Source organism: Diabrotica virgifera, chromosome 6, assembly GCF_917563875.1.
Source record: "Diabrotica virgifera virgifera chromosome 6, PGI_DIABVI_V3a".
Taxonomy (NCBI): Eukaryota; Metazoa; Arthropoda; class Insecta; order Coleoptera; family Chrysomelidae; genus Diabrotica; species Diabrotica virgifera.
Window position 1 is genome coordinate 184,307,116 of NC_065448.1, and position 24,985 is coordinate 184,332,100.

At 32.4% G+C, this 24,985-nt stretch overlaps 1 protein-coding gene across 1 annotated transcript in view; it reads right to left on the reverse strand.

Annotated features, from left to right (window-relative positions):
- Positions 1–7,109: 7,109 nt before the first annotated feature.
- LOC114331518 (UMP-CMP kinase 2, mitochondrial) overlaps positions 7,110–24,985 on the reverse strand; it is a 92,053-nt gene continuing 74,177 nt past the window's right edge. Inside the window, exons 5-6 of the mRNA XM_028281110.2 lie at positions 19,735–19,992; positions 7,110–7,518 (exon numbers count right to left, since the gene is read on the reverse strand). Coding sequence (XP_028136911.2) covers positions 7,389–7,518; positions 19,735–19,992 — 388 coding nt within the window. The 3' untranslated portion in view covers positions 7,110–7,388. The remainder of the gene's footprint in view (positions 7,519–19,734; positions 19,993–24,985) is intronic.

The following is a 24,985-nucleotide window of genomic DNA, read 5'->3' on the forward strand; positions in this document are numbered from 1 at the left end:
TTCCTTAGAGTCGCTGGTTTACGAAATAACGAATTTATTCCTTTCATTTGCACCATACTGCATACACATGCAACGGTGGAAAATAGTGTCGCGCACGCTTGATTAGCAATTAAAAAACAAAGGAGTTTTGAATATTGTATTGCAAAAAGCTCTTCGGAATTTCATCAATCGATGTTTAAAGAATATCTACCTACCTTGACAACATTCAAATTTTCAGTTTTTCACATAGGTTTTGAAGGTTAAAAATGGCCGATTTCGCAATTTTTCAATTTTTAATCGCTTATATGTCAAAAACTATCAACTTTAGAGAAAAGTCACTAAAGATCTTTTCTGTTTGGCATGATCCAAAAAACCGAAAAAAATTTTGTTCCATGCAAAAAAAATAATTTTAGGAAAAAAACAAAAAAAAAACGTTTAAAAAATTTTTGACCAACTTTTGGTCCCGGCAACATGCAAATTTGTTAAAAGGGGTCCTTTTTGAGTAAGATTGTGCAAAAAATCCGAATTAGAATATTTTTCCTAGCGGATGCGCAGTGGCTTTCTGGACTAACATGATGTTTGAAGTAATAGAGTTTAGTTAGAAGTAACAAAATAATCTTAATCTGATAATGAATATAACAGCTTTATTTTATCTACATTAAAAACAACACTGTATTTATAATTGAGTTCGGGGTTGTCCAACTATATAGGTGTTGATTAATAAAAATTAAATTAAATTAAAATTAAATATCATTAATTAAAATTCCATAAAATTGAATGAAAATAAAACTGAATAAAATAAATAAAAATAATAAATTAATTAAAAACAAATAAAAAAATTAAATAAAATGAAACAAAATAAAATAAACACGAAAATAAATAAAATACTTAAATTAAATTAAATTAAATTAAATTAAACAAAATTAAATAAAATTTTATAATTTGCTGCTTGTTCTTATCGTGTGCTCAGAACTTTTCTCCTGCTTGCCGTTCGTCACAAAAGTTCGGTTTAGAGATATTTTGTGAAAATTTCGAAAAATTAAAAAATTCATAAAAGATAAAAAAGGGTTCAAGGCAGGTTTTGTTTATATTCGATTCAGAGTTGGACCACCATCTCCATATAGTAACTATTTCAGCATCCTTATGCATCATCAGTGAAGATTATGCAGTCACAACTCTGAAGGGAATACAAACATTCTGCCTCTTTTAAAGCAAACCATCGCGATGCGATGAACCCGCCTTTTGAGACGCAAAACAGCGACATCTCTCGTATTACGAGGAAAACGAAAAGCCCTAGATACAAAGTTTACTACTTTTTAAACAATTAGAATAATTGAAATAAAAATATAATAAACAATATTTTAAATCCAAGACTTTTCGTTAATAAACTGCTTTCTGGCTGCATCCCATATCTCCGGATTTTACAATATATAATCACATAGAGACGACGAAATAGGAGAAAGCAAATAGAGGACACTTAGGCCACGCATTTACCTTCTCTTCGTCTAGGAAAAGGACCGAAAGACAGTTTCTAAATACTCACAAATTGAGTAAAAATGAAAAAGATAAAAAAGGGTTCAAGGCAGGTTTTGTTTATATTCGATTCAGAGTTGGACCACCATCTCCATATAGTAACTATTTCAGCATCCTTATGCATTATCAGTGAAGATTATGCAGTCACAACTCTGAAGGGAATACAAACATTCTGCCTCTTTTAAAGCAAACCATCGCGATGCGATGAACCCGCCTTTTGAGACGCAAAACAGCGACATCTCTCGTATTACGAGGAAAACGAAAAGCCCTAGATACAAAGTTTACTACTTTTTAAACAATTAGAATAATTGAAATAAAAATATAATAAACAATATTTTAAATCCAAGACTTTTCGTTAATAAACTGCTTTCTGGCTGCATCCCATATCTCCGGATTTTACAATATATAATCAGATAGAGACGACGAAATAGGAGAAAGCAAATAGAGGACACTTAGGCCACGCATTTACCTTCTCTTCGTCTAGGAAAAGGACCGAAAGACAGTTTCTAAATACTTACAAATTGAGTAAAAATGAAAAAGATAAAAAAGGGTTCAAGGCAGGTTTTGTTTATATTCGATTCAGAGTTGGACCACCATCTCCATATAGTAACTATTTCAGCATCCTTATGCATCATCAGTGAAGATTATGCAGTCACAACTCTGAAGGGAATACAAACATTCTGCCTCTTTTAAAGCAAACCATCGCGATGCGATGAACCCGCCTTTTGAGACGCAAAACAGCGACATCTCTCGTATTACGAGGAAAACGAAAAGCCCTAGATACAAAGTTTACTACTTTTTAAAAAATTAGAATAATTGAAATAAAAATATAATAAACAATATTTTAAATCCAAGACTTTTCGTTAATAAACTGCTTTCTGGTTGCATCCCATATCTCCGGATTTTACAATATATAATCACATAGAGACGACGAAATAGGAGAAAGCAAATAGAGGACACTTAGGCCACGCATTTACCTTCTCTTCGTCTAGGAAAAGGACCGAAAGACAGTTTCTAAATACTCACAAATTGAGTAAAAATAAAAAAGATAAAAAAGGGTTCAAGGCAGGTTTTGTTTATATTCGATTCAGAGTTGGACCACCATCTCCATATAGTAACTATTTCAGCATCCTTATGCATCATCAGTGAAGATTATGCAGTCACAACTCTGAAGGGAATACAAACCTTCTGCCTCTTTTAAAGCAAACCATCGCGATGCGATGAACCCGCCTTTTGAGACGCAAAACAGCGACATCTCTCGTATTACGAGGAAAATGAAAAGCCCTAGATACAAAGTTTACTACTTTTTAAACAATTAGAATAATTGAAATAAAAATATAATAAACAATATTTTAAATCCAAGACTTTTCGTTAATAAACTTCTTTCTGGCTGCATCCCATATCTCCGGATTTTACAATATATAATCACATAGAGACGACGAAATAGGAGAAAGCAAATAGAGGACACTTAGGCCACGCATTTACCTTCTCTTCGTCTAGGAAAAGGACCGAAAGACAGTTTCTAAATACTCACAAATTGAGTAAAAATGAAAAAGATAAAAAAGGGTTCAAGGCAGGTTTTGTTTATATTCGATTCAGAGTTGGACCACCATCTCCATATAGTAACTATTTCAGCATCCTTATGCATCATCAGTGAAGATTATGCAGTCACAACTCTGAAGGGAATACAAACATTCTGCCTCTTTTAAAGCAAACCATCGCGATGCGATGAACTCGCCTTTTGAGACGCAAAACAGCGACATCTCTCGTATTACGAGGAAAACGAAAAGCCCTAGATACAAAGTTTACTACTTTTTAAACAATTGAATAATTGAAATAAAAATATAATAAACAATATTTTAAATCCAAGACTTTTCGTTAATAAACTGCTTTCTGGCTGCATCCCATATCTCCGGATTTTACAATATATAATCACATAGAGACGACGAAATAGGAGAAAGCAAATAGAGGACACTTAGGCCACGCATTTACCTTCTCTTCGTCTAGGAAAAGGACCGAAAGACAGTTTCTAAATACTCACAAATTGAGTAAAAATGAAAAAGATAAAAAAGGGTTCAAGGCAGGTTTTGTTTATATTCGATTCAGAGTTGGACCACCATCTCCATATAGTAACTATTTCAGCATCCTTATGCATCATCAGTGAAGATTATGCAGTCACAACTCTGAAGGGAATACAAACATTCTGCCTCTTTTAAAGCAAACCATCGCGATGCGATGAACCCGCCTTTTGAGACGCAAAACAGCGACATCTCTCGTATTACGAGGAAAACGAAAAGCCCTAGATACAAAGTTTACTACTTTTTAAACAATTAGAATAATTGAAATAAAAATATAATAAACAATATTTTAAATCCAAGACTTTTCGTTAATAAACTGCTTTCTGGCTGCATCCCATATCTCCGGATTTTACAATATATAATCACATAGAGACGACGAAATAGGAGAAAGCAAATAGAGGACACTTAGGCCACGCATTTACCTTCTCTTCGTCTAGGAAAAGGACCGAAAGACAGTTTCTAAATACTCACAAATTGAGTAAAAATGAAAAAGATAAAAAAGGGTTCAAGGCAGGTTTTGTTTATATTCGATTCAGAGTTGGACCACCATCTCCATATAGTAACTATTTCAGCATCCTTATGCATCATCAGTGAAGATTATGCAGTCACAACTCTGAAGGGAATACAAACATTCTGCCTCTTTTAAAGCAAACCATCGCGATGCGATGAACCCGCCTTTTGATACGCAAAACAGCGACATCTCTCGTATTACGAGGAAAACGAAAAGCCCTAGATACAAAGTTTACTACTTTTTAAACAATTAGAATAATTGAAATAAAAATATAATAAACAATATTTTAAATCCAAGACTTTTCGTTAATAAACTGCTTTCTGGCTGCATCCCATATCTCCGGATTTTACAATATATAATCACATAGAGACGACGAAATAGGAGAAAGCAAATAGAGGACACTTAGGCCACGCATTTACCTTCTCTTCGTCTAGGAAAAGGACCGAAAGACAGTTTCTAAATACCCACAAATTGAGTAAAAATGAAAAAGATAAAAAAGGGTTCAGGCAGGTTTTGTTTATATTCGATTCAGAGTTGGAACACCATCTCCATATAGTAACTATTTCAGCATCCTTATGCATCATCAGTGAAGATTATGCAGTCACAACTCTGAAGGGAATACAAACATACTGCCTCTTTTAAAGCAAACCATCGCGATGCGATGAACCCGCCTTTTGAGACGCAAAACAGCGACATCTCTCGTATTACGAGGAAAACGAAAAGCCCTAGATACAAAGTTTACTACTTTTTAAACAATTAGAATAATTGAAATAAAAATATAATAAACAATATTATAAATCCAAGATTTTTCGTTAATAAACTGCTTTCTGGCTGCATCCCATATCTCCGGATTTTACAATATATAATCACATAGAGACGACGAAATAGGAGAAAGCAAATAGAGGACACTTAGGCCACGCATTTACCTTCTCTTCGTCTAGGACCTTCTCTTTTACTCAATTTGTGAGTATTTAGAAACTGTCTTTCGGTCCTTTTCCTAGACGAAGAGAAGGTAAATGCGTGGCCTAAGTGTCCTCTATTTGCTTTCTCCTATTTCGTCGTCTCTATGTGATTATATATTGTAAAATCCGGAGATATGGGATGCAGCCAGAAAGCAGTTTATTAACGAAAAGTCTTGGATTTAAAATATTGTTTATTATATTTTTATTTCAATTATTCTAATTGTTTAAAAAGTAGTAAACTTTGTATCTAGGGCTTTTCGTTTTCCTCGTAATACGAGAGATGTCGCTGTTTTACGTCTCAAAAGGCGGGTTCATCGCATCGCGATGGTTTGCTTTAAAAGAGGCAGAATGTTTGTATTCCCTTCAGAGTTGTGACTGCATAATCTTCACTGATGATGCATAAGGATGCTGAAATAGTTACTATATGGAGATGGTGGTCCAACTCTGAATCGAATATAAACAAAACCTGCCTTGAACCCTTTTTTATCTTTTTCATTTTTACTCAATTTGTGAGTATTTAGAAACTGTCTTTCGGTCCTTTTCCTAGACGAAGAGAAGGTAAATGCGTGGCCTAAGTGTCCTCTATTTGCTTTCTCCTATTTCGTCGTCTCTATCTGATTATATATTGTAAAATCCGGAGATATGGGATGCAGCCAGAAAGCAGTTTATTAACGAAAAGTCTTGGATTTAAAATATTGTTTATTATATTTTTATTTCAATTATTCTAATTGTTTAAAAAGTAGTAAACTTTGTATCTAGGGCTTTTCGTTTTCCTCGTAATACGAGAGATGTCGCTGTTTTGCGTCTCAAAGGCGGGTTCATCGCATCGCGATGGTTTGCTTTAAAAGAGGCAGAATGTTTGTATTCCCTTCAGAGTTGTGACTGCATAATCTTCACTGATGATGCATAAGGATGCTGAAATAGTTACTATATGGAGATGGTGGTCCAACTCTGAATCGAATAAAAACAAAACCTGCCTTGAACCCTTTTTTATCTTTTTCATTTTTACTCAATTTGTGAGTATTTAGAAACTGTCTTTCGGTCCTTTTCCTAGACGAAGAGAAGGTAAATGCGTGGCCTAAGTGTCCTCTATTTGCTTTCTCCTATTTCGTCGTCTCTATGTGATTATATATTTTAAAATCCGGAGATATGGGATGCAGCCAGAAAGCAGTTTATTAACGAAAAGTCTTGGATTTAAAATATTGTTTATTATATTTTTATTTCAATTATTCTAATTGTTTAAAAAGTAGTAAACTTTGTATCTAGGGCTTTTCGTTTTCCTCGTAAAAAATTCATATTTTGCAAAATTTAAGTCCAAAAGTTAAACAGTTGCACTTTTCTTCGATGAAATTTGTTGCTCGTTCTTCTTCTATTTCTACGGCTTAAGTTATTGTAATTCGGACACGGATTGCGCTAGAGAAAAAATTTGAGTACCGTTCTGCTCAGAATTCTGAAAGGAGTCTCACTACTTAATTTCTTATTTTTCACGTCATTATTATGAGATTTGTATGGCGTCATGGGTAACCCCCTCATGATGTACAGGTATGAATTATAGATAACAACCTACTCCCTGTCTGGTCGAATATATCTTCCAAATTTCATAAAAATCGGTCTAGTCGTTTCGGAGGAGTATGGCAACAAACACTGTAAAAAGAGCATTTTATACATATAGATGTAAAATTTTTGGTGGCTACTAAAACGACTATATAAAACAGTATAGACCTTCCCTGAACGCCCACAAATAATTCAACATCAAAATTAGCCAAATCGGTCCAGCCATTCTCGAGTTTTAGCGAGACTAACGAACAGCAATTGATTTTTATATATAAGATTTATTATTTATTGTAGAAAAATGTGTAAATTAATGTTAAAAAGTTAACTATTTCAGAAAACGTGTCAGTCACTTCAAAAACCACAAAGAATACTAAAAGGAAGGTATCTTCGGCATGTCCGTACCCTTACTATCTCTTTACAATCAGTTCAAATGATCCAGATAGAGTACTGAGTGATTAGTGTGTAGGCTCTCGCCTAATAAGAAAGCAAGGGTATACAAAACTTTGTATATTTAAAACAAATAACAAAATACAATAAAGTATATAATAAATAAAAATTTGCCTATGAATTACTTCCACATAGTCAAAAACAAATACAGAGATAAATTTACTTATTTAAATATTAAACATCCTATCTGTGTTAGATGTTTGTCAAAATTTCTGTATCTATAATTAAAGCTTACCATAGCTAAACCTATTTTAACTTGAAAGTAATTCCTATCTCTTTGTTGGTTGTTGATTTTTAAATAACTAAACAATAAAAATAATTTATTTATGGTTGACTTTTCTTAATTAGCGGCTTAACCTTTGAATAAATACTGTTTAAAACTTCTTCAACCGTTGGGTTTCCGTCTATCACAGCAACTCCTGGATTATGCATCCTTTTGTAGGCAGTAAGCATGCTGAAACAAAACATAGTTTAAAAATATAGAACAATAATAAGGCAATTGTAAAATATACGGAAATGGTTAATGAGAAGTTTTTACGGCAATAAAAATCCTTAAGAACCTACTTGGTTTCATCTGTAAGAATTACAAAATACTTTTTTTTGAAACCCTTTATTATAAATCGGTAGTACTTCAGTTAATAATCATGAGTAAAGCTCGGATTATAGGCAAAATGCCTTTTTTGACTATTTTGCCTATTATAATTGTTTTTTGCCCTTTTTGCCTTTTTTCGTAAATTCCGCCTCTTTGTGCCTTTTTTAAAATTTCATGGTACTACCCATGATATTATTCTATCACTAAACCATTCTATAATAAAATTTTGGGTCAATAATAAAATAACAATGGTTTGTTTATATAACAGATTTCTAGGAAAATGTACCTGATCGAGACTTGAGGGTTAGCTATTTGGAAATCCCTAAGTTTTATTAGTTTATTATCAGTTGTACAGTCGGTTACTGTATCAGAGTTTAGTCACAAATTGCTATATCCTAGTTTAGTTTTGTTGCGTATACCGAAAAGCAAAGAACACGTTTTAAAACGTTTTAGACATTTGTGTGAAAAGATGACATCTAAATTAAGGCTATGGATCGCACCTTATTCGGAACTTTCTCTAGAAGGAGATGGAGCATTTGGTAAACCATGCGGCAAATCGGTAAGTTTTATTTTTTCTCCTTTTTTCTCGTCCCACAACATAACTAAATTCTAAAGCGGTTTTAGAATTCTAATTATTTTTTTTTAATTCTCAGATTTCAAGTAGAAAAAAGTACTTTATTGACCAGCATTGTGGGACCCCACTTCATAAACGTAATTTGGAAAAATTAAATTCCTCTAAGTAAGCCCAAATATCTCTGCGGGATAGTTTAAGCAGTTCAAAAAAAAAGGAGGAAGACGCATTTAAATTTGATTTATGCCAGATGATGATTGCATCCAACATTCCTCTATATAAAGTTAATAACCCTAGTTTTAAATGCTTTTTCGAAAAATATCTTAATAAATCCTTACCGGACGAGAGTACATTGAGAAAACATACTGTGGAAAAATGTTATGTGGAATGTATTTCAAAGCGGGAGTTAGAGGGCAATTTTTTGTATATTATCGTGGATGAAACGACAGATGTATGCGGCAGGTATATAGCTAATTTAATGATTGGAATTTTAAACGAAAACTTTGCGAGAAAACCTTATTTAGTTGCCGTTAAAGAATTGGAAAAAAACAAACAATTTAACAATAAGTCGATTTATACAAGATAGTTTAACAAACCTCTTTTTACCCAACCCTATACCAGTGAATAAAATAGTTTTAATGCTTTCAGATGCTGCGGCATATTTGTTAAAAGCTGCTGTTAATTTAAAGATTTTTTATCCTAATTTAATTCATTGCACTTGTGTAGCCCACGGGGTAAATAGAATTGCTGAAGAAATAAGAAATCTGTTTCCGTTGGTAAATAATTTTATAAATTTTATGAAAAAAGTTTTTGTAAAAGCTCCGCTGAGGGTGCAAATATATAAAGAAACTAAACCAGTAATTACAAGGTGGGGAACCTGGCTCGAAGCAGTTTTTTTTTACTTTGAACACTGCAATGAAATAGAATTAGTTATGTCAGAATTTGATGATGATATTTCCGAAGCCATTCGAGAAGCAAAAAAATATTAAAAAATCCCAAATTGAAACAGGAACTCGCTTATATCAATGACAATTATAAATTAATAGTTACCACAATTACCTTATTAGAAAAACAAGAGATAAATTTATGTGAGTCAGTAAAATTAATAGATAATTTAAAGACGAAAATTAAATCGGCACCTGGAAGTAACGGTCAATTAATTTTTAAAAAAATGAAATATGTCTTCGACAAGAATGAAGGTTTTTCGTTTTTATTTAATGTTGCTAAAGTTTTGAATGGGACATTTTCCGAGGAATTACAAATTATGCCAGATTTATTATCCGCTCTGAAATATGGTCCAATTACATCTGTCGATGTCGAACGTTCGTTTTCAATGTACAAATTAATTTTAAGTGGTCGAAGACATAGTTTTAAGACCGAAAATATTGAATGTTTCTATTAATGGTAAAATTTTAAGTGGTTACAATGTTTAATTATTAATTAACAGTTATTTAGTTGCTAGTTTATTTATACTAATGTTATGATTATGATGTGTAAATATACCTGCCTTAAGTTAATATTACGTTAATTCACTTTGTACAATAAATAATAAGTTATATTCCTTTATTGCCTATATTTTGCCTAAATGTTAATATTCCTGCCTTTTTTAATAAAAATCTTTGCCTATATAGGCGCCATTTTCTTCAATTTTTGTTGCCTATAAATCCGAGCTTTAATCATGAGAGCCTTTCTAGAAGTCTGGAACCCTGTACCAGCTTGTATAACTAATAATATATTTTGGAAATTTTTTAGTAGTCTCCAAAAAGTGTTCGTTGCCTGAGGCCTAGTGCCTAGCAATTATAAAAAATATAGTTGATCATTCAAGATCTTTACCACAGAGCTAAAGTCTCCATGTTTGCAGACGATCCTTCACTGACGCAAGTCCGACAAGAAAGTCTGTTATGATTGTGGACCTGATTCGTTTTAAGTAACAACTTTCGTCCCATTAAAATCGACAATAAAACCACTTGAAGAGTAAAGGGGAAAAACAGGGAAGGTCACTTTTTCATTAAGTTTGGCTTTTCTGTCGACATGCGGTAGCAAAAACTGAGTACTATCGACTAGACGATCGATTCACAACAATAACCAGAAAGACCTATCTATATAAATTTTCTAAGAATTTGTATCCAGGCAAAGAACCGGATTATCCGCACGCCACTGAACAAAAATAAGGAATGTTATTAGCAGTTTTTTGGCGAATTTATTCTATTTGTGAACTTATTAATTAAATTAATAAGTTAATATAAATTAATATTATATGAAGATTGTACACTAAGAATTGTTAAAATTCTACTAAGAATCTCCTAAGTATGTATAGTTTTTGGATATCATGAGAATTAAACCTTTATTGGTGTTTATGACACAAATGGAAGTAAATGCATTACAAGCAACTGCTAACAATCTTGTTACTCCTCTTTAACTTTTAGCTTTAAAATCTCTATTTAAAGTCTTGACAAGAACTGAACAAAAAAAATTAGGGCACTCGTGGGAGTGCCGACAGAAGTGAAAACTTCTTACGAAGCCAGCCCCTTCGGGTACACACTCTATCCCTCCTTCAACCATTACAGCTTCGGTCGAACTTAACGGCAATTCAACCTATAGTATGTAAATTACTAATATCTGCCGTGTCGATAACAATCGCGAGTTCAATGCTTTTTCCTCATCCAAAGAGAAGTTATATACCTACATTATATACTCAGTGGGTGCATCCTATACTATTTATATATACATAAACATAATACATAAACGTACAGAATTTATTTCGGCGAAGCGATAACGGTCACGAATTCGATGCTTTTTCCCCATCCAGAAAGTGCACAAAATCTCTACAGAAGTTTTCACTTCAAAAATACTTTAAACACTAATCACTTATAATAATTGGAGTAGGGACCGTGTGGCCCCTTATACGCTTGCTTCGCAAGCTCCTTCAGGTACACGCTCTATACCTCCTCCAACCATTATAACTTCGTTCGAACTTATACATACGCAATTCAACCTATAGTACATAAACTACTCATATCTCGCCGTAGCGATGACGGTTGCGAATTCAATGTTTTTTCTCAATCCAAAAAGAAGTTCTATACCTATATTATACACGCGTTGAGTGCGTCCTATACTATAATATATACATAAACCTAATATGTAGGTACCACAAACGCGAAAATTGTAAACCAATAAGCCTGTTGCCACATCCGTACAGAATGCTTACCAAAATAATTACTAACAGGCTATCAAATAAATTCGATAGTTACCAGCCTGTTGACATAGTACCATAGAACACCTACAAACAATAACGAAACTTATTGAAAAATGCAACGAATAAAATGAACCTCTTCATTTGGAATTTTTGGATTACAATAAGGCATTCAATTCCATAGAACTCTGGGCCGTATTATAAGGAATGAAATGAATAACGCAGGGATTGATTCTAGATATAGAATACTCCTCAAATACATATGCGACAATGCAACTTTGCAAATAAATGAATCAGAAAAAACGGTCACCAAAAAAATCCTTTTTCCCCATCCAAAAATAGGTTTTACATTTATTTTAAATTTAAATACCTCTATACAATTTATATATACATACACATAATATACATACGTACAAAAATTATTTCGCCGAAGAAATGACGGTCGCCAAATAAATCCTTTTTTCCCATCCAAAAAGAGATTTTACATTTATTTTAAATTTAAATACTTCTATACAATTTATATATACATACACATATAATGTATATACGTACAAAATTTATTTAGCCGAAGCCATGACGGTCGCAATGACGGTCGCGATGACGGTCGCGAATTCAATGCTTTTTCTCCTATCCAAAAAGTGCACAACGTCCCTAAAGAAGTTTTCACTTAAAAAAACGTATATCAAGGCTCTACATAACATCCATAGTAATACACTGAGTCTTTTAAAGACGTCCAGAAATGATTTTTAGAACCAATAAATTGTCTATTAAAAAACCAATTTTTATGATCTAGTCTTTTTTAATAATTATGGCACATATATTTCCACAGTAATTGACGAACAGAGTGGTTTCATTGGATTTTTAGTCTGAAAAGGCACTATGGTGAGAGCCTACAATTAAGGCCCTAGAAGCCCCTACTAGAACACCAAACTTAGCATCCAACAATGACATCTATTCCACTTTGCTACCGCTCTTTTCATTTTATGTCCACGTCAAATTTTGTTTGGGATTACAGATAGAACTGATACAACAAATAGTTAAAAAACCTATCGAATAATACTTCTTTTTCCTATACTATTTATTATCTTTTATAACCAATGGACTCTAAAGGCAATATTAGGTACATGTTACGCCATAAAATTCAATATTAACTTTCTTTCTTTCTCCCCCTCCTTATACCCTTTAAGGTGTCGGATTTGGGTTTAGTTTAGCTACATATTCACCCATCTCTTCCATTCCTTTCTGTCTTGTGCTATTAGTTTCATTTCTTCTAGCGTTTTCTGTTTATTTTTTCCTGCTTCTACTGTTTGCTGTATCCATTTTTTCCTCGGTTTTCCTTTTTCTTTTTTGTAATATTCCTTGTTTCGTGAATTTTCCTTGTTAGTCTACTAGGTTTCATTCTCATCAGATGTCCATACCAGTTTAATTGTCCCTTTATTATTTTATTCATTGTTGGTTCCTGTTTAGTTATCCCTCTTCTTACCTCATTTCTTATTCTATCCCATTTGGTCTTTCCGGCTATAGCTCGTAGATGTCTCATCTCAATTGCATTTATCCTACTATTATGCTTTTTCTATAAAGTCCAATTTTCGCTCGTATACAGTATCGTCGGTATCACAATCGTATTATATATATTAATTTTTGTTTCGTGGGACCATTCTTTTTTCCTCAGAACTGGCGCTACTGCGTAGTACAGTTTGTTTGATTTTTTAGTTCTGTTTGTTATTTCGAGGTCTATTTTCCCATCATTGGTAATTATACTTCCAAGATAATCATATGCGGTAACTATTTCCAGTTGAGTATTTTTGCATTTCATATTTACTTCATTTTCATTCTTTTCGCCGATAACCATTATTTTACTTTTCTCGATGTTTATTTCTATTTTAATTTCTCTATTTCTTCTGTCTATATGTTTATAAGTTTTTGCATTTTTGTCACGAAATCTGCTATAAGGACTATGTCATCCGCATACAATAAGGCTTCTATTTTTATTTGCTATAATCTTCGGTATCCTATTGTTGTCTGTATTTGGTTCGTTCTTTCTCCAGTATTTCTAGTCAATTCATTCATGACTATTATGAATAGTAGCGGACTAAGACTGTCTCCTTGTTTGATACCTCTTTCCCAATTGAATTCTTCAGATCTTTCTCCTGCTATCTGTACACGTCCTTTTACTACTCTGTATACACTTTCAATTATTTTTATCAGTGTAATTGGTACTTTCATGTTCTGCAAGCATTTCCATATAATTTTTCTTTCTATAGAGTCGAATGCTGCCCTTAGATCTATGGATGCTAGAATGAGCTTTCCCCCGAATCAATACTTCTTTCTATTATATTTTGAATGATGTAAATGTTATTGTTTGTCTGTCTTTCTGGTCTAAACGCTGCTTGTTCTTCTCCCAGTTCTTTTTCTACCTCTTGTCTTAGCCTCTTCTCTACTATTTTCGTGTATATTTTAAAACATACCGATGATAAACATATTGCACTATAATTTTCGCAGTTGACGTGTTCCCCCTTTTTGTATATTACCCCAGGCTGTGGGTGAAAAATAGGTTGATTTCATGATATAATTCAGGAATTTTTGAAGCCTATCAGGTGTTGTAAAGGACGATGCCAGGAATAGCTTCTACTAAAATGTCACCAAAAATATTGTGCGCTTTTTTTTTAATTGCGATTTTCATTTGTTAAATTTGCAATTTTTATTGATTTTTAATTTTGCAGCTTAGGATATTGATTTTAGAGAAAAACTTTTTAACAGAAAGTTGTAGTAAATTAAAAAACCTACAATTTGAGGTACGGTAAGTTTAATTTGGTTAATTGGTTATTGCAAAACAGCCTGCGAAAAGTCCAAAATGACCGTTTTTTACAATTGCATTATTTATTGTACAAATATTTTTTTTTATTTTTTAAAGCTTTAAAATAAAGATCTTTCAATTTCAAACATAAAAAAATTGTAAAGCCAGATTAACGAATTTGTTGCTTAGATATTATAAATTGTTTATCCCAAGAGGTCAAATGTCGAAGGCTATAACTTTTTGAGAAAAAATCGTAGAGAGTTGGTGAAACATCTAGTCTCCTTCTAAAGAGTTATATTTTCATATTCTGATGTGAATAAATGCGTAAAACATTTTTAAACCTCTAATTTTTGGGTTTGAAAATAAGGGGGCAAATTTCGTTAAAAACATTTAGAGCTGAAGCGGCCCTGTACATCCTATTAGTTTTTAACTTACAGATTATTGTTGCTAAAGATGAAACAAAGATTTATAAAAAAATTAAAAATTTCTACGACCAACTGAAGCCGAGATCATTTTTGGGTTTGGAAATAAGGGGGCATATTTCGTTATAAACATTTAGAGCTGAAGCGGCCCTGTACATCCTATGAGTTTCTAACTTACAGATTATTGTTGCTGAAGACAAATCGAAGATTTATAAAAAAAATAAAAATTTTCTACAACCAACTGAAGCCGAGATATTTGTTTTTTTTTCCTTAAGTCGTAGTGCTTTTATTTATAACAATTAATTATTTTACAGTCATTAACTAAAGAAAGACTTATGTTATCTTAAAATAAAAATTATTATAAAATATAATTACATTTAATTATTAAAAATTATTTTTAAAATCGGTGCATTTGCGAGCGGCCGAATTTTGCAAATCGCCCGGCTCGCTTCAAATCCGCGCGGTCGGAAAATTTTTACGTAGCTTGTATTAAATTTGGAGAGAAAACAATTTAATAATATTACCGTTATAATATACAGTCTATTTACCATTGTATTTGTTTTTCTCGATAAACTTTTATATGTGAAATTTCATTTCTGAAGAAATAATATTACAAAAATGATACATATATATATGAAATATATAACTATATTTTAATTTTTTCATTGTTATATAAATATAATAATAATGTTACTTCTCACTATAATATACAATATAAAACTTTTTTTTCTTGTAGTGACTATTCTTTTTGGATTTCACATATAAAAGTTTATCAAGAAAAACAAATACAGTGGTAAATAGACTGTATATCATAATGGTAATATTATTAAATTGTTTTCTGTCAAAATTTAATACAAGTTACGTAAAAATTTTCTGAGCGCGCGGATTTGAAGCAAGCCGGGCGATTTGCAAAATTCGGCCGCTTGCAAATGCACCGATTTAAAAAATTATTTTTAATAGTTAAATGTAATTCTATTTTATAATAATTTTTATTTTAAGATAACATAAGTCTTTCTTTAGTCAATGACTGTAAAATAAATTCTTAATTATTATAAATAAAGGCACTATGATTTAAGAAAAAAAAAACAATTATCTCGGCTTCAGTTGGTTATAGAAAATTTTAATTTTTTTATAAATCTTCGTTTCGTCTTTAGCAACAATAATCTGTAAGTTAGAAACTCATAGGATATACAGGGCCGCCTCAGCTCTAAATGTTTATAACGAAATTTGCCCCCTTATTTTCAAACCCAAAAATTATCTCGGCTTCAGTTGGTCGTAGAAATTTTTTATTTTTTTATAAATCTTTGTTGTTTCATCTTCAGCAACAATAATATGTAAGTTAAAAACTCATAGGATGTACAGGGCCGCTTCAGCTCTAAATGTTTATAACGAAATTTGCCCTCTTATTTTCAAATCCAAAAATTAGAGGTGTACAATTGTTTTACGCATTTATTTACATCATAATATGAAAATATAACTCTTTCAAAGGAGATTGGATGTTTCACTAACTTTCTACAATTTTTTTTTCAAAAAGTTATAGCCTTCGACATTTGAGCTCCTGGGATAAACAATTTATAATATCTAAGCAACAAATCCGTTAATCTGGCTTTAAATTTTTTTTATGTTTGGAATCGAAAGATCTTCATTTAAAGCTTTAAAAAATAAAAAAAAATTATTTGTACAATAAATAATGCAATTGTAAAAACGGCCATTTTGGACTTTTCGCAGGCTGTTTTGCAATAACCAATTAACCAAATTAAACTTACCGTACCTCAATTTGTAGGTTTTTTAATTTAATACAACTTTCTTTTAAAAAGTTTTTCTCTAAAATCAATATCCTAAGCTACAAAATTAAAAATTAATAAAAATTGCAAATTTAACAAATGAAAATCGCAATTAAAAAAAAGCGCACAATATTTTTGGTTACATTTTAGTAGAAGTTATTCCTGGCATCGTCCTTTACAACACCTGATAGGTTTCAAAAATTCCTGAATTTTTTCTCGTCTTTTCACCCACAGCCTGCAGTATATTGGCACTATAAGATAACTTTGCCAGTCTTCTGGGATTTGCTGCTTTTCCCAGGCCTCTTTGTATATTTTCAACAACCAGTTTATCCCTTCTTCTCCCATGTACTTGACCATTTCCGGGTCTATGTCATCATCCCCTCCAGCTTTACCTATTTTTACGTTTAATACTTCCTGTATTACTTCTCCTCTACTTATTTGCTCTAATTCTTTGTTCCCGTTATCTTGATATGTTTTATTTCTATCAGCTATTGTTTCATTTCTAAATTTGTTTTCATAGTATTCTTTCCTTACTTTAGCTATCCGTTCTGGATTTGTTTTGATTTGGTTTGTTGTATCCCTTACGGCTGTTATTTCTTTATGTTTTCCTTTCTTCATATATCTGATTGTTGTCCAGAAGCTTCTATTGTTTGTTACATAGTTTTCCTGTAATTCTTCTCCAAACTCTTCCCACGTCTTTGTTTTTGCTTGTGTTATGGTGTTTTTCGCTAATCGTCTTAGCCTTTTGTATTCTTTTTTATCTTCTTCCAGCTCGGTTTCAATGTATTTTTTCCATGCTATTTTCTTTTTCTTCACTGCTGTTTTAACTTCATTGTTCCACAATCTCGTTCTTTTATGGTGTTTGTTATGTTTTCTGATTCCACATATTTCTGTTGCTGTAGACTTTATGACTACTTTGAAGGCATTCCATCTCTCCTCCAGTGTCCATGCCACTTTTTGGTTTTCTAGTTGTCTTAATCTTCTATTGGTTTCTTCTTTGTAATGTTCTCGCACCTGTTCTAATTTGAGCTTATTTACTTTTACTCTTTGGTAATCTTTTCTTTCCACCTCCTTTATTTTTTCATCCTCAAGTTTTGCAGTAACCATCCTGTGCTCTGTAGCTAGTTCCGGTTCCTTTACAGTTAAGACGTTATGTATTTTATCTTCTAGGTTTCTCGTATAAACTATGTAATCTATCAAACTTTGCGCTCTTCTCTCTTCCGCCACGAACCTATATTTGTCTACCATGTTTTGGTTTGTAAATGTGATTCCTATTAGTAGGTCATTTGCTTGGCAGAAGTCTAGCATTTTGACACTATTCCTGTTCAAACATTCCTCTCCGTATTTTCCAATGCATTCTTGAATTCCAATCTCCCAAAATTATGATTTGCTCTCTCGATTCTCTTAATTTGTCTAGTGCTCTTTGGAGTTCATTGTAGAATTCTGTCATCGTTTTTTCATCTTTGCCTTCAGTTGGTCCATATAATTGTATGAATCCTATTTTGTCTTTTAGATAAATTTGGATTGTTATAATTCTAGATGATGATGTTTCATAGTGTGTTATTCTTGGTTCTAGTCTCTTATTTACTATTATACCAACTCATTCCTTTGCTCTTTGTCTCCACATAGTTAAGTGCGGGCTACACACCAACATTCGAAGACTACACAAACTGAATGAAGGCCTAATAGCCACCCTTAGTGACAATAGTAACTTAAATGATGTGATAACGTTTCTCAAAGATTGTCAGTTATATTGCGCCATATAGATATGGTTCTTATCATTTTACTCACATTGTAGTTCTTTTTAAATACACTGTAATCCTTGTCTAATAATCTTTAATATATCTCAAATTTTCAGTTAAAAACAGGTTAGTCCTTGTCAGAAAGTGATATTATTTACATTGTTTTAAATGCGCATTTTTTTTAGAACATTGTTTTGAATCTGTGCGTTGATAAAATATGACAAAAGAATAAAGCTTCAAATAATGGACTTCGCTGATAAAGAATTATATAAATCTTATTTTGTATAATAAAGTTCATATTACAAATTAAATAGTATAAGAAAATATAAATAAATATTTTTTGTTTAAAAAAGCTTTGATGTTTTTTCAAATAAAAAAGTTGTTAGGTTGTCAAATTGACTGTTAAATATTTGTAACGCTAGAATGTAATGCAAGTATCTTCTTTCTTCTTCTTCGTCTAGCCATTCACGTCCACATCTGAACATAAGCCTCTTCAAGTCTTCCTTTCCATTGTTTTTTGTTGTGCGCTACTTGTACAATTGCCAATATCCAGTTTCAAAATAATCGGAGTAAAATTACCAGAGATACAGCGTGTTGAATATCCCTACCTTCGACTCGCTTAGCCGCGACTTCGCGCCAGCACGCTTGCGCGTTGTGAGAAACGTTAAACAACTGTTCGCCTTCTCTTTTGTAGATTACTCCTCGATTCAAAAAACATATTCCAATGTGCATCACTTTACGATTTGGCAGACAAATAACAAGATGAAGATGCAGTTGTCAAAACTTTAAACGCATTTTTCTCAAAACTGCTTTTTCAAATGCGGTGGACATTGTAACTGAAAAACTACTCGGCCGATCTACCTGATATTTCGCACAGATTTTCTTTAGACATTTCTTGAGGTAAAAACGTCGAGATATTTTTCTTTTTTTGCTTATTTTTTGTTCAACAATAATAACTCTGTTGATTTTCACAAAATTTTTACCAAAAATTTCATTTTTTTGATTTCTGAGTGATACCAAAAATTCAAAAATCATTAAAAATAAAAAAACTTGACATTGTGACCTCGTGAAACTCATAAGCTAATTAAATCTATTTGAATTTTTTGTTTTGTATGATTCAGTGACGAGTTCTGATGTCTACCGCAAAATTAATTTTTTTGTGAGCTGCCTGTCAAAATTTGTCACCAATGGCTTATTTTTCAATATTTTGGATTGAATTTTTTTCTAAATATGCTTTGAATTATACTTAATATGTTTATTTGATTTAAAAATAGAATAATTCTACCATAGCTTCGAAAAAAATTCACAAAAATGTACTTGATATGTTGATTTCAAACCATACCCCCCGCCGGAACGGTTTACAATTAAATTTTGTATTTTTGCAACCGTTAGCTCCTAGCGTTACATATATGTAACATCATACTGAGTGATTTATAAATCCAAATGCGTAAATTCATTAATTTTTGTTTTCTAATAAAGCTCTTCCCAAAAAAATAATAGCATCACATTAAAAACTGCGAAGAAATAATCTGGGCACTAGTGGGTTAACAAAAACAAAATATGACTTACTGTGAGAGGAAGAGAGGACATTTTTTCAAAAATTTGGTAAAACTTTCTGGTTTCTCGATCACTCCATGTGCTTTCCTTCGTTTGTTTAATCTCTGCTCTCGGATATCTTCATCTACACTTAGTAGTAAAACAATATCTGGTTTAAGTAAGTCCTCTGGCCAATCGTACACTTTATCTCCTTTTGGTGGAAACTGGTACTGATCTGGATAATTGTTAACTGCAGTGGAAATAGCCAGAGCAGCATATGAATGCCAGTACCTAGAGGAATAAAAAATAATAATTTAATAAATAATATTATATCCTAAAAAGTAATAACAGATGGAAATGGAGTTGGATGGGGCAATAAGGAGACCTGACACAGACATCGCAAGGCAAGCCCTAGAATACACCCCACATGTGAAGAGAAGACCAGGTAGAGCCGTAGAAACGTGGAAAATAAGTGTCGAGAAAGAAATTAATGCTATTGGAAAAACCTGGGCAGAAATAAAGATCAGTGCAAAGGATAGGAAAGAATGGAGGATTCCTCTTCGCTCCTATGCTCCGCATGGATTGAAGAGGACTGAGTAAGTAAGTGAAAGTAATAAAATAATGTTTTTCTTGTTTTCTTTTTACTTAAGGGCATAGGCAAAATCTTGGTCCAATGGATTTAGTTTTTCGAATTTGGAGAAAACTGATATGTATTTTTGAAAAAATTAAACGCATTGTAAAGAATATTTTCTACGCCGGCCCTGACGGACGACTAAAAGAAATGGATGTTCTGACAAACAGCATAGATGCCCGAATATGGATAATGAAGTATTTAATGAGTCAGTCGATTATAGTATTTCGTGATAGAAAGACATGTGTACCTAGATATTAAAATAAATGTATTTAATTATGCATTTGCCTTTAAATATTTAACAAAGCAGCGGTAGGATATTATCCATGTGCTATAACAAGTGTTAAGTTATATTTATACTTATTTAATAGTGATATTTGTTTAAAAACACAATAATAGTATATCGTATGTGAATGTTTCGAAAGTGACAAAAATAGCAATGGAATTTTCCTGCAAGAATGAACTTGTGAAGTGTTGTTACGTTAAAGTGTTTTACGTGGAATTTTATCCGGAATTTGCACTAAATGCGACGTGTAAATAATATTTAAAGTACGGTGAATCACCTGGGTGTTTTTATGAGTTGTTTTTGGATCAATTTGTGCTGTTTCTTTGCCAATGATGTACATTGTATTACCACATATTTTTTATGACAGGATGTCTGTTGGAACTTCGAACTTGTGTCTGATGGGGTTAAGAGGATTGAACTGTATGTATTTATCAGATAGTTTATTTAATAGATATTAAAATATTTATCGTGATGTATAAGCTATTCAAAGTGTAGTTAATAGACATATTTCGCGATTTGATTTTGAAAAAGATTAAAATATTTATCGGAATATATTTATAAGCTATTCAAAGTGTAGCTAATAGGCTTATATTTCGCGATTTGATTTTGAAAAAGGTTAAAATATTTATCGGAATATATTTATAAGCTATTCAAAGTGTAGATAATAGACTTATATTTCGCGATTTGATTTCAAAATAAGTTAAAATATTTATAAGGATAGTATATAAGCTAATCAACGTATAGTATTAAGCTTATATTACCTTATTTAAGTTTGAGAAACTGTTCAACGTGTAGCAACAGACTTCTCTTTTATTAACTTCACAATTTTATTAGGTATATTAATAATGTATTATATTTTTATAAGCTATTCAAAGTGTAGATAATAGACTTATATTTTGGTATTTGAATTTGAAATAGATTAAAATATCTATAGGGAGATATAAACTATTCGACGTTTAGTAATATTTATATTTCGAGATTTAAATTTAAAATAGATTAAAATATTTATAAGAATATACACTATACACTGCGTTTGGGTTTCAATTAGATATGCGCGCTTGAGGTGTGAGCACTGCCGGTTTTTCCACATTTAATAAGGTATGCGTTATTGTTATAATTTATACACATGCATTTATAAATATTTAGAGTGTAGACGGTATAGTCGTAGAGTGTCAATGTCATTTTTAAAATAGCGGTGACTATGGCTTTAGTTTTTGAATATTCTTTTAAATCATTACTTGTTAATTGCGTGAATTATTTATTAATTTACATTAATAGCATTATTTTAAATTAATTATTTATTCAGTCATTACGATAATTTATATACTATGCAATAAAAACTAATAATCGAGAAAAGAGAAAAATTTATAAAGCGATTTTAATAACATACTGTTACTATCGAGTAGATGAGTTTTGAACATTTTTAACAGTTAAAAATTAATTTTAAATGTTTGGTAATAAATGTTTGAGGAATTTGAGCAACCGGTTTATTTACCCACTTGCCGGTAATTTAACAACCATATTACGTCACCTACTCATTGTAGATTAGTAATTTCAGAACCTAAAGTATTATTTGTTTAAATCCGTCGATGGACGATTACGCATCGATACTATAGTGGAATAATAGACAGTGTTGCCCATTTTGGCGCTTCCTTCGAAGTGGTATGTCTGGTTGATTGGTGAACGCTCTGTATAAGCTATTCAACGTGTAGTATTGAGCTTATATTGCATTATTTAAGTTCGAGAGGTTGTTCATTGTTCAACGTGTAGCAACAACCTTCTCTCAATTTAACTTCGCAATTTTATTTGAAAAGCATGAATATATAATAAATGTAGGTATATATTATTATATAAGTATAGTATATAAAAAGGAAACAAAAGCAATGGGTTGAAGGAAAGGATCCAGACTAAGTTTAAGTTCAACATCCGAATCTAGCAGTAGTAGTAACGACTATGATTACAAGATAAAACGGACAATATCATTTACATCATCAGGCAAGTTCCAAGATTCCCAGATCTAGAGAAACGAACATCGTTCAGGTAGTTTCATCAAGTGAAAGAGTCTCACACACTCCTCCACTACTCGAAATGTATGTTAGTGATAGACTCAATCGATTAGAGTTACTAGTCAAAAAAAAAGCTCAAGCCCAACGATGCGGTTAATGGAACATTTGTGGAGCCCGAGTGCATTCCTGAATTTTTTTGGGATGTTGGGATCTATTAGTGACTAGAACGAACTGCTATGATATTCCATATGCAAATCAGGTTGAGAGGATTGGCTAGAACAGGGTACAATAATTTGAATACATACATATCACCTTAGTTGAGGTAAGTGAAACTCAAATTGTAGCTAGAGGTGTTGATTGTGTTGAAGATAAAAGTATTTCTTCTGATATTGGCGTAATGACCTGTTCTTTACACAATTCTTGTTTGTTTTCCAAAAATTATGTGTTATGTAATTCAAATTTGTCTGCGGAGTAAGCAGTAAAGCTCCTTGACTTACTGAATCAATTTAGGTGCTGTTTTTCACAAAACATTAGTGAATTGGGTAAACAGATATTCTTAAAATGCAAATCCATCTTACTGATGATCGTCCTGTCGTGTATCGTCCTTATGGTTTGTCTTACAATGAACGAAAAGTTGTACAGACTATCGTAGATGATTTACAGGCTAATGGAGTAATTCAAGAATCTAGTTCACCTTATTCAAGTCCGATTCTATTAGTCCAAAAGAAAAATGGAGAAAATCGAATGTGTGTAGATTATCGTGCATTGAATTCGAAGACTGTTAAGGATCGATTTCCACTTCCACGTGCAGACGAGTTCTTAGAAAAATTAAAAGAGTGTATGTATTTCACGACTTTACAGCTGAAAACAGAAGCAATTGAACGATTTCCAGAACCTGTTGATGTCGACACTACACGCCAATTTTTGGGTTTGTCAAGTTACCTACTTTAGAAAATATGTAAAGGACTTTGCCACGATTGCAAGACTTTTGACACTTCTCACGAAAAAAGATGTCAAATTTGTATGGGGTGACGAACAACGTGTGCTTTCGAAACCCTCAAGAATAAATTGACTTCGAGGCCTGTCCTTGCTGTTTACAATCTGGAGTTAGAAACCATGGCAGTAGTAAATTCATTACAACATTTTCGAATTTATCTCATCGATATCCATTTTAAGGTGGTTACAGATTGTAATGCAGTGCAGACAACACTGACCAAGAGAGATATAATTCCCAGAATTGAAATATGGTGGTTAACCATTCAAGAATTTACTTTGGACATTGAATACCGTCCAGGTACGAAAATGCCACATGCTATAAGCAGAGATACTGTCGCAAAAATTCCTGAGGAGGCACTCATGGTTGAGATAAACCTTGTGAACATCGATCAAGAAGATTGGATCTTAGATGCCCAATTAAAAGATGAAAGATGCAACACTATCATAGATCTGCTGTCGAAATCTCCATCAGATAAGGAAGAAAAAGATATCCATCAAAACTACTGCATTGTAAACAATCGACTATATCGAAAAACTTCAGAAGGCAAAAGGTGGGTTGCTCTAAGGCAAGCCCGCAGGCAGGTTGTTTTGCATTATCATGATGGAACTGGTCACATGTCAGTAGAAAAGACTATTTCGGCAATATCTCAATTATACTGGTTCTCAGGTATGATAAAATATGTTAAGAAATACATTGGAGGTTGTCTAGAAGGCTTATATAATAAGGAACCTGGTGAAAAGCAAAAAACTGGACTTGTGAATTCTATTGAGAAGGTTGCAGTACCTTTTGATACACTGCATATAGATCATCTAGGTCCATTTGTAAAGTCAAAACGAAGGAACTCTTATCTCATTGTCATCGTCGATGCTTTCACTAAGTTCTTTTTTTATGAAGGCTGTGCAGTCCACCAAAGTTACCCCGGTGATTACTTTTTTGAAAAGTGCAATTGAAAACTTTGGTGTAGCAAGAAGAATAATTAGCGATGGAGGTTCTTGCTATACTTCTCAACGATTCAAGCATTATTGCACATCACTTAATATAAAACATGTTCTGAATTCCACTGCTGCTCCTAAAGTAAACGGACACGTGGAAAGGTATAATTGTACAATAGTAGCTTCTTTATCATCCTGCAGTGAAGACGAGATTACTTGAGATGAATTCGTTCCAAATTGGGGATTGAATTCAACGAAGAATTCAACCACAAAAAAAACGCCCTACGAAGTAATGTTGGGTTACCAACCAAGAGGTATAGCCGATGCTGTTCTGGCCAACAAAGTGTCATTACAGGAGGCAGACCGGAGCGATCTATCGAAAATATGTGCGGACGTCAAACGAATGACTGATGCAAATCTGGTCAAATAAAC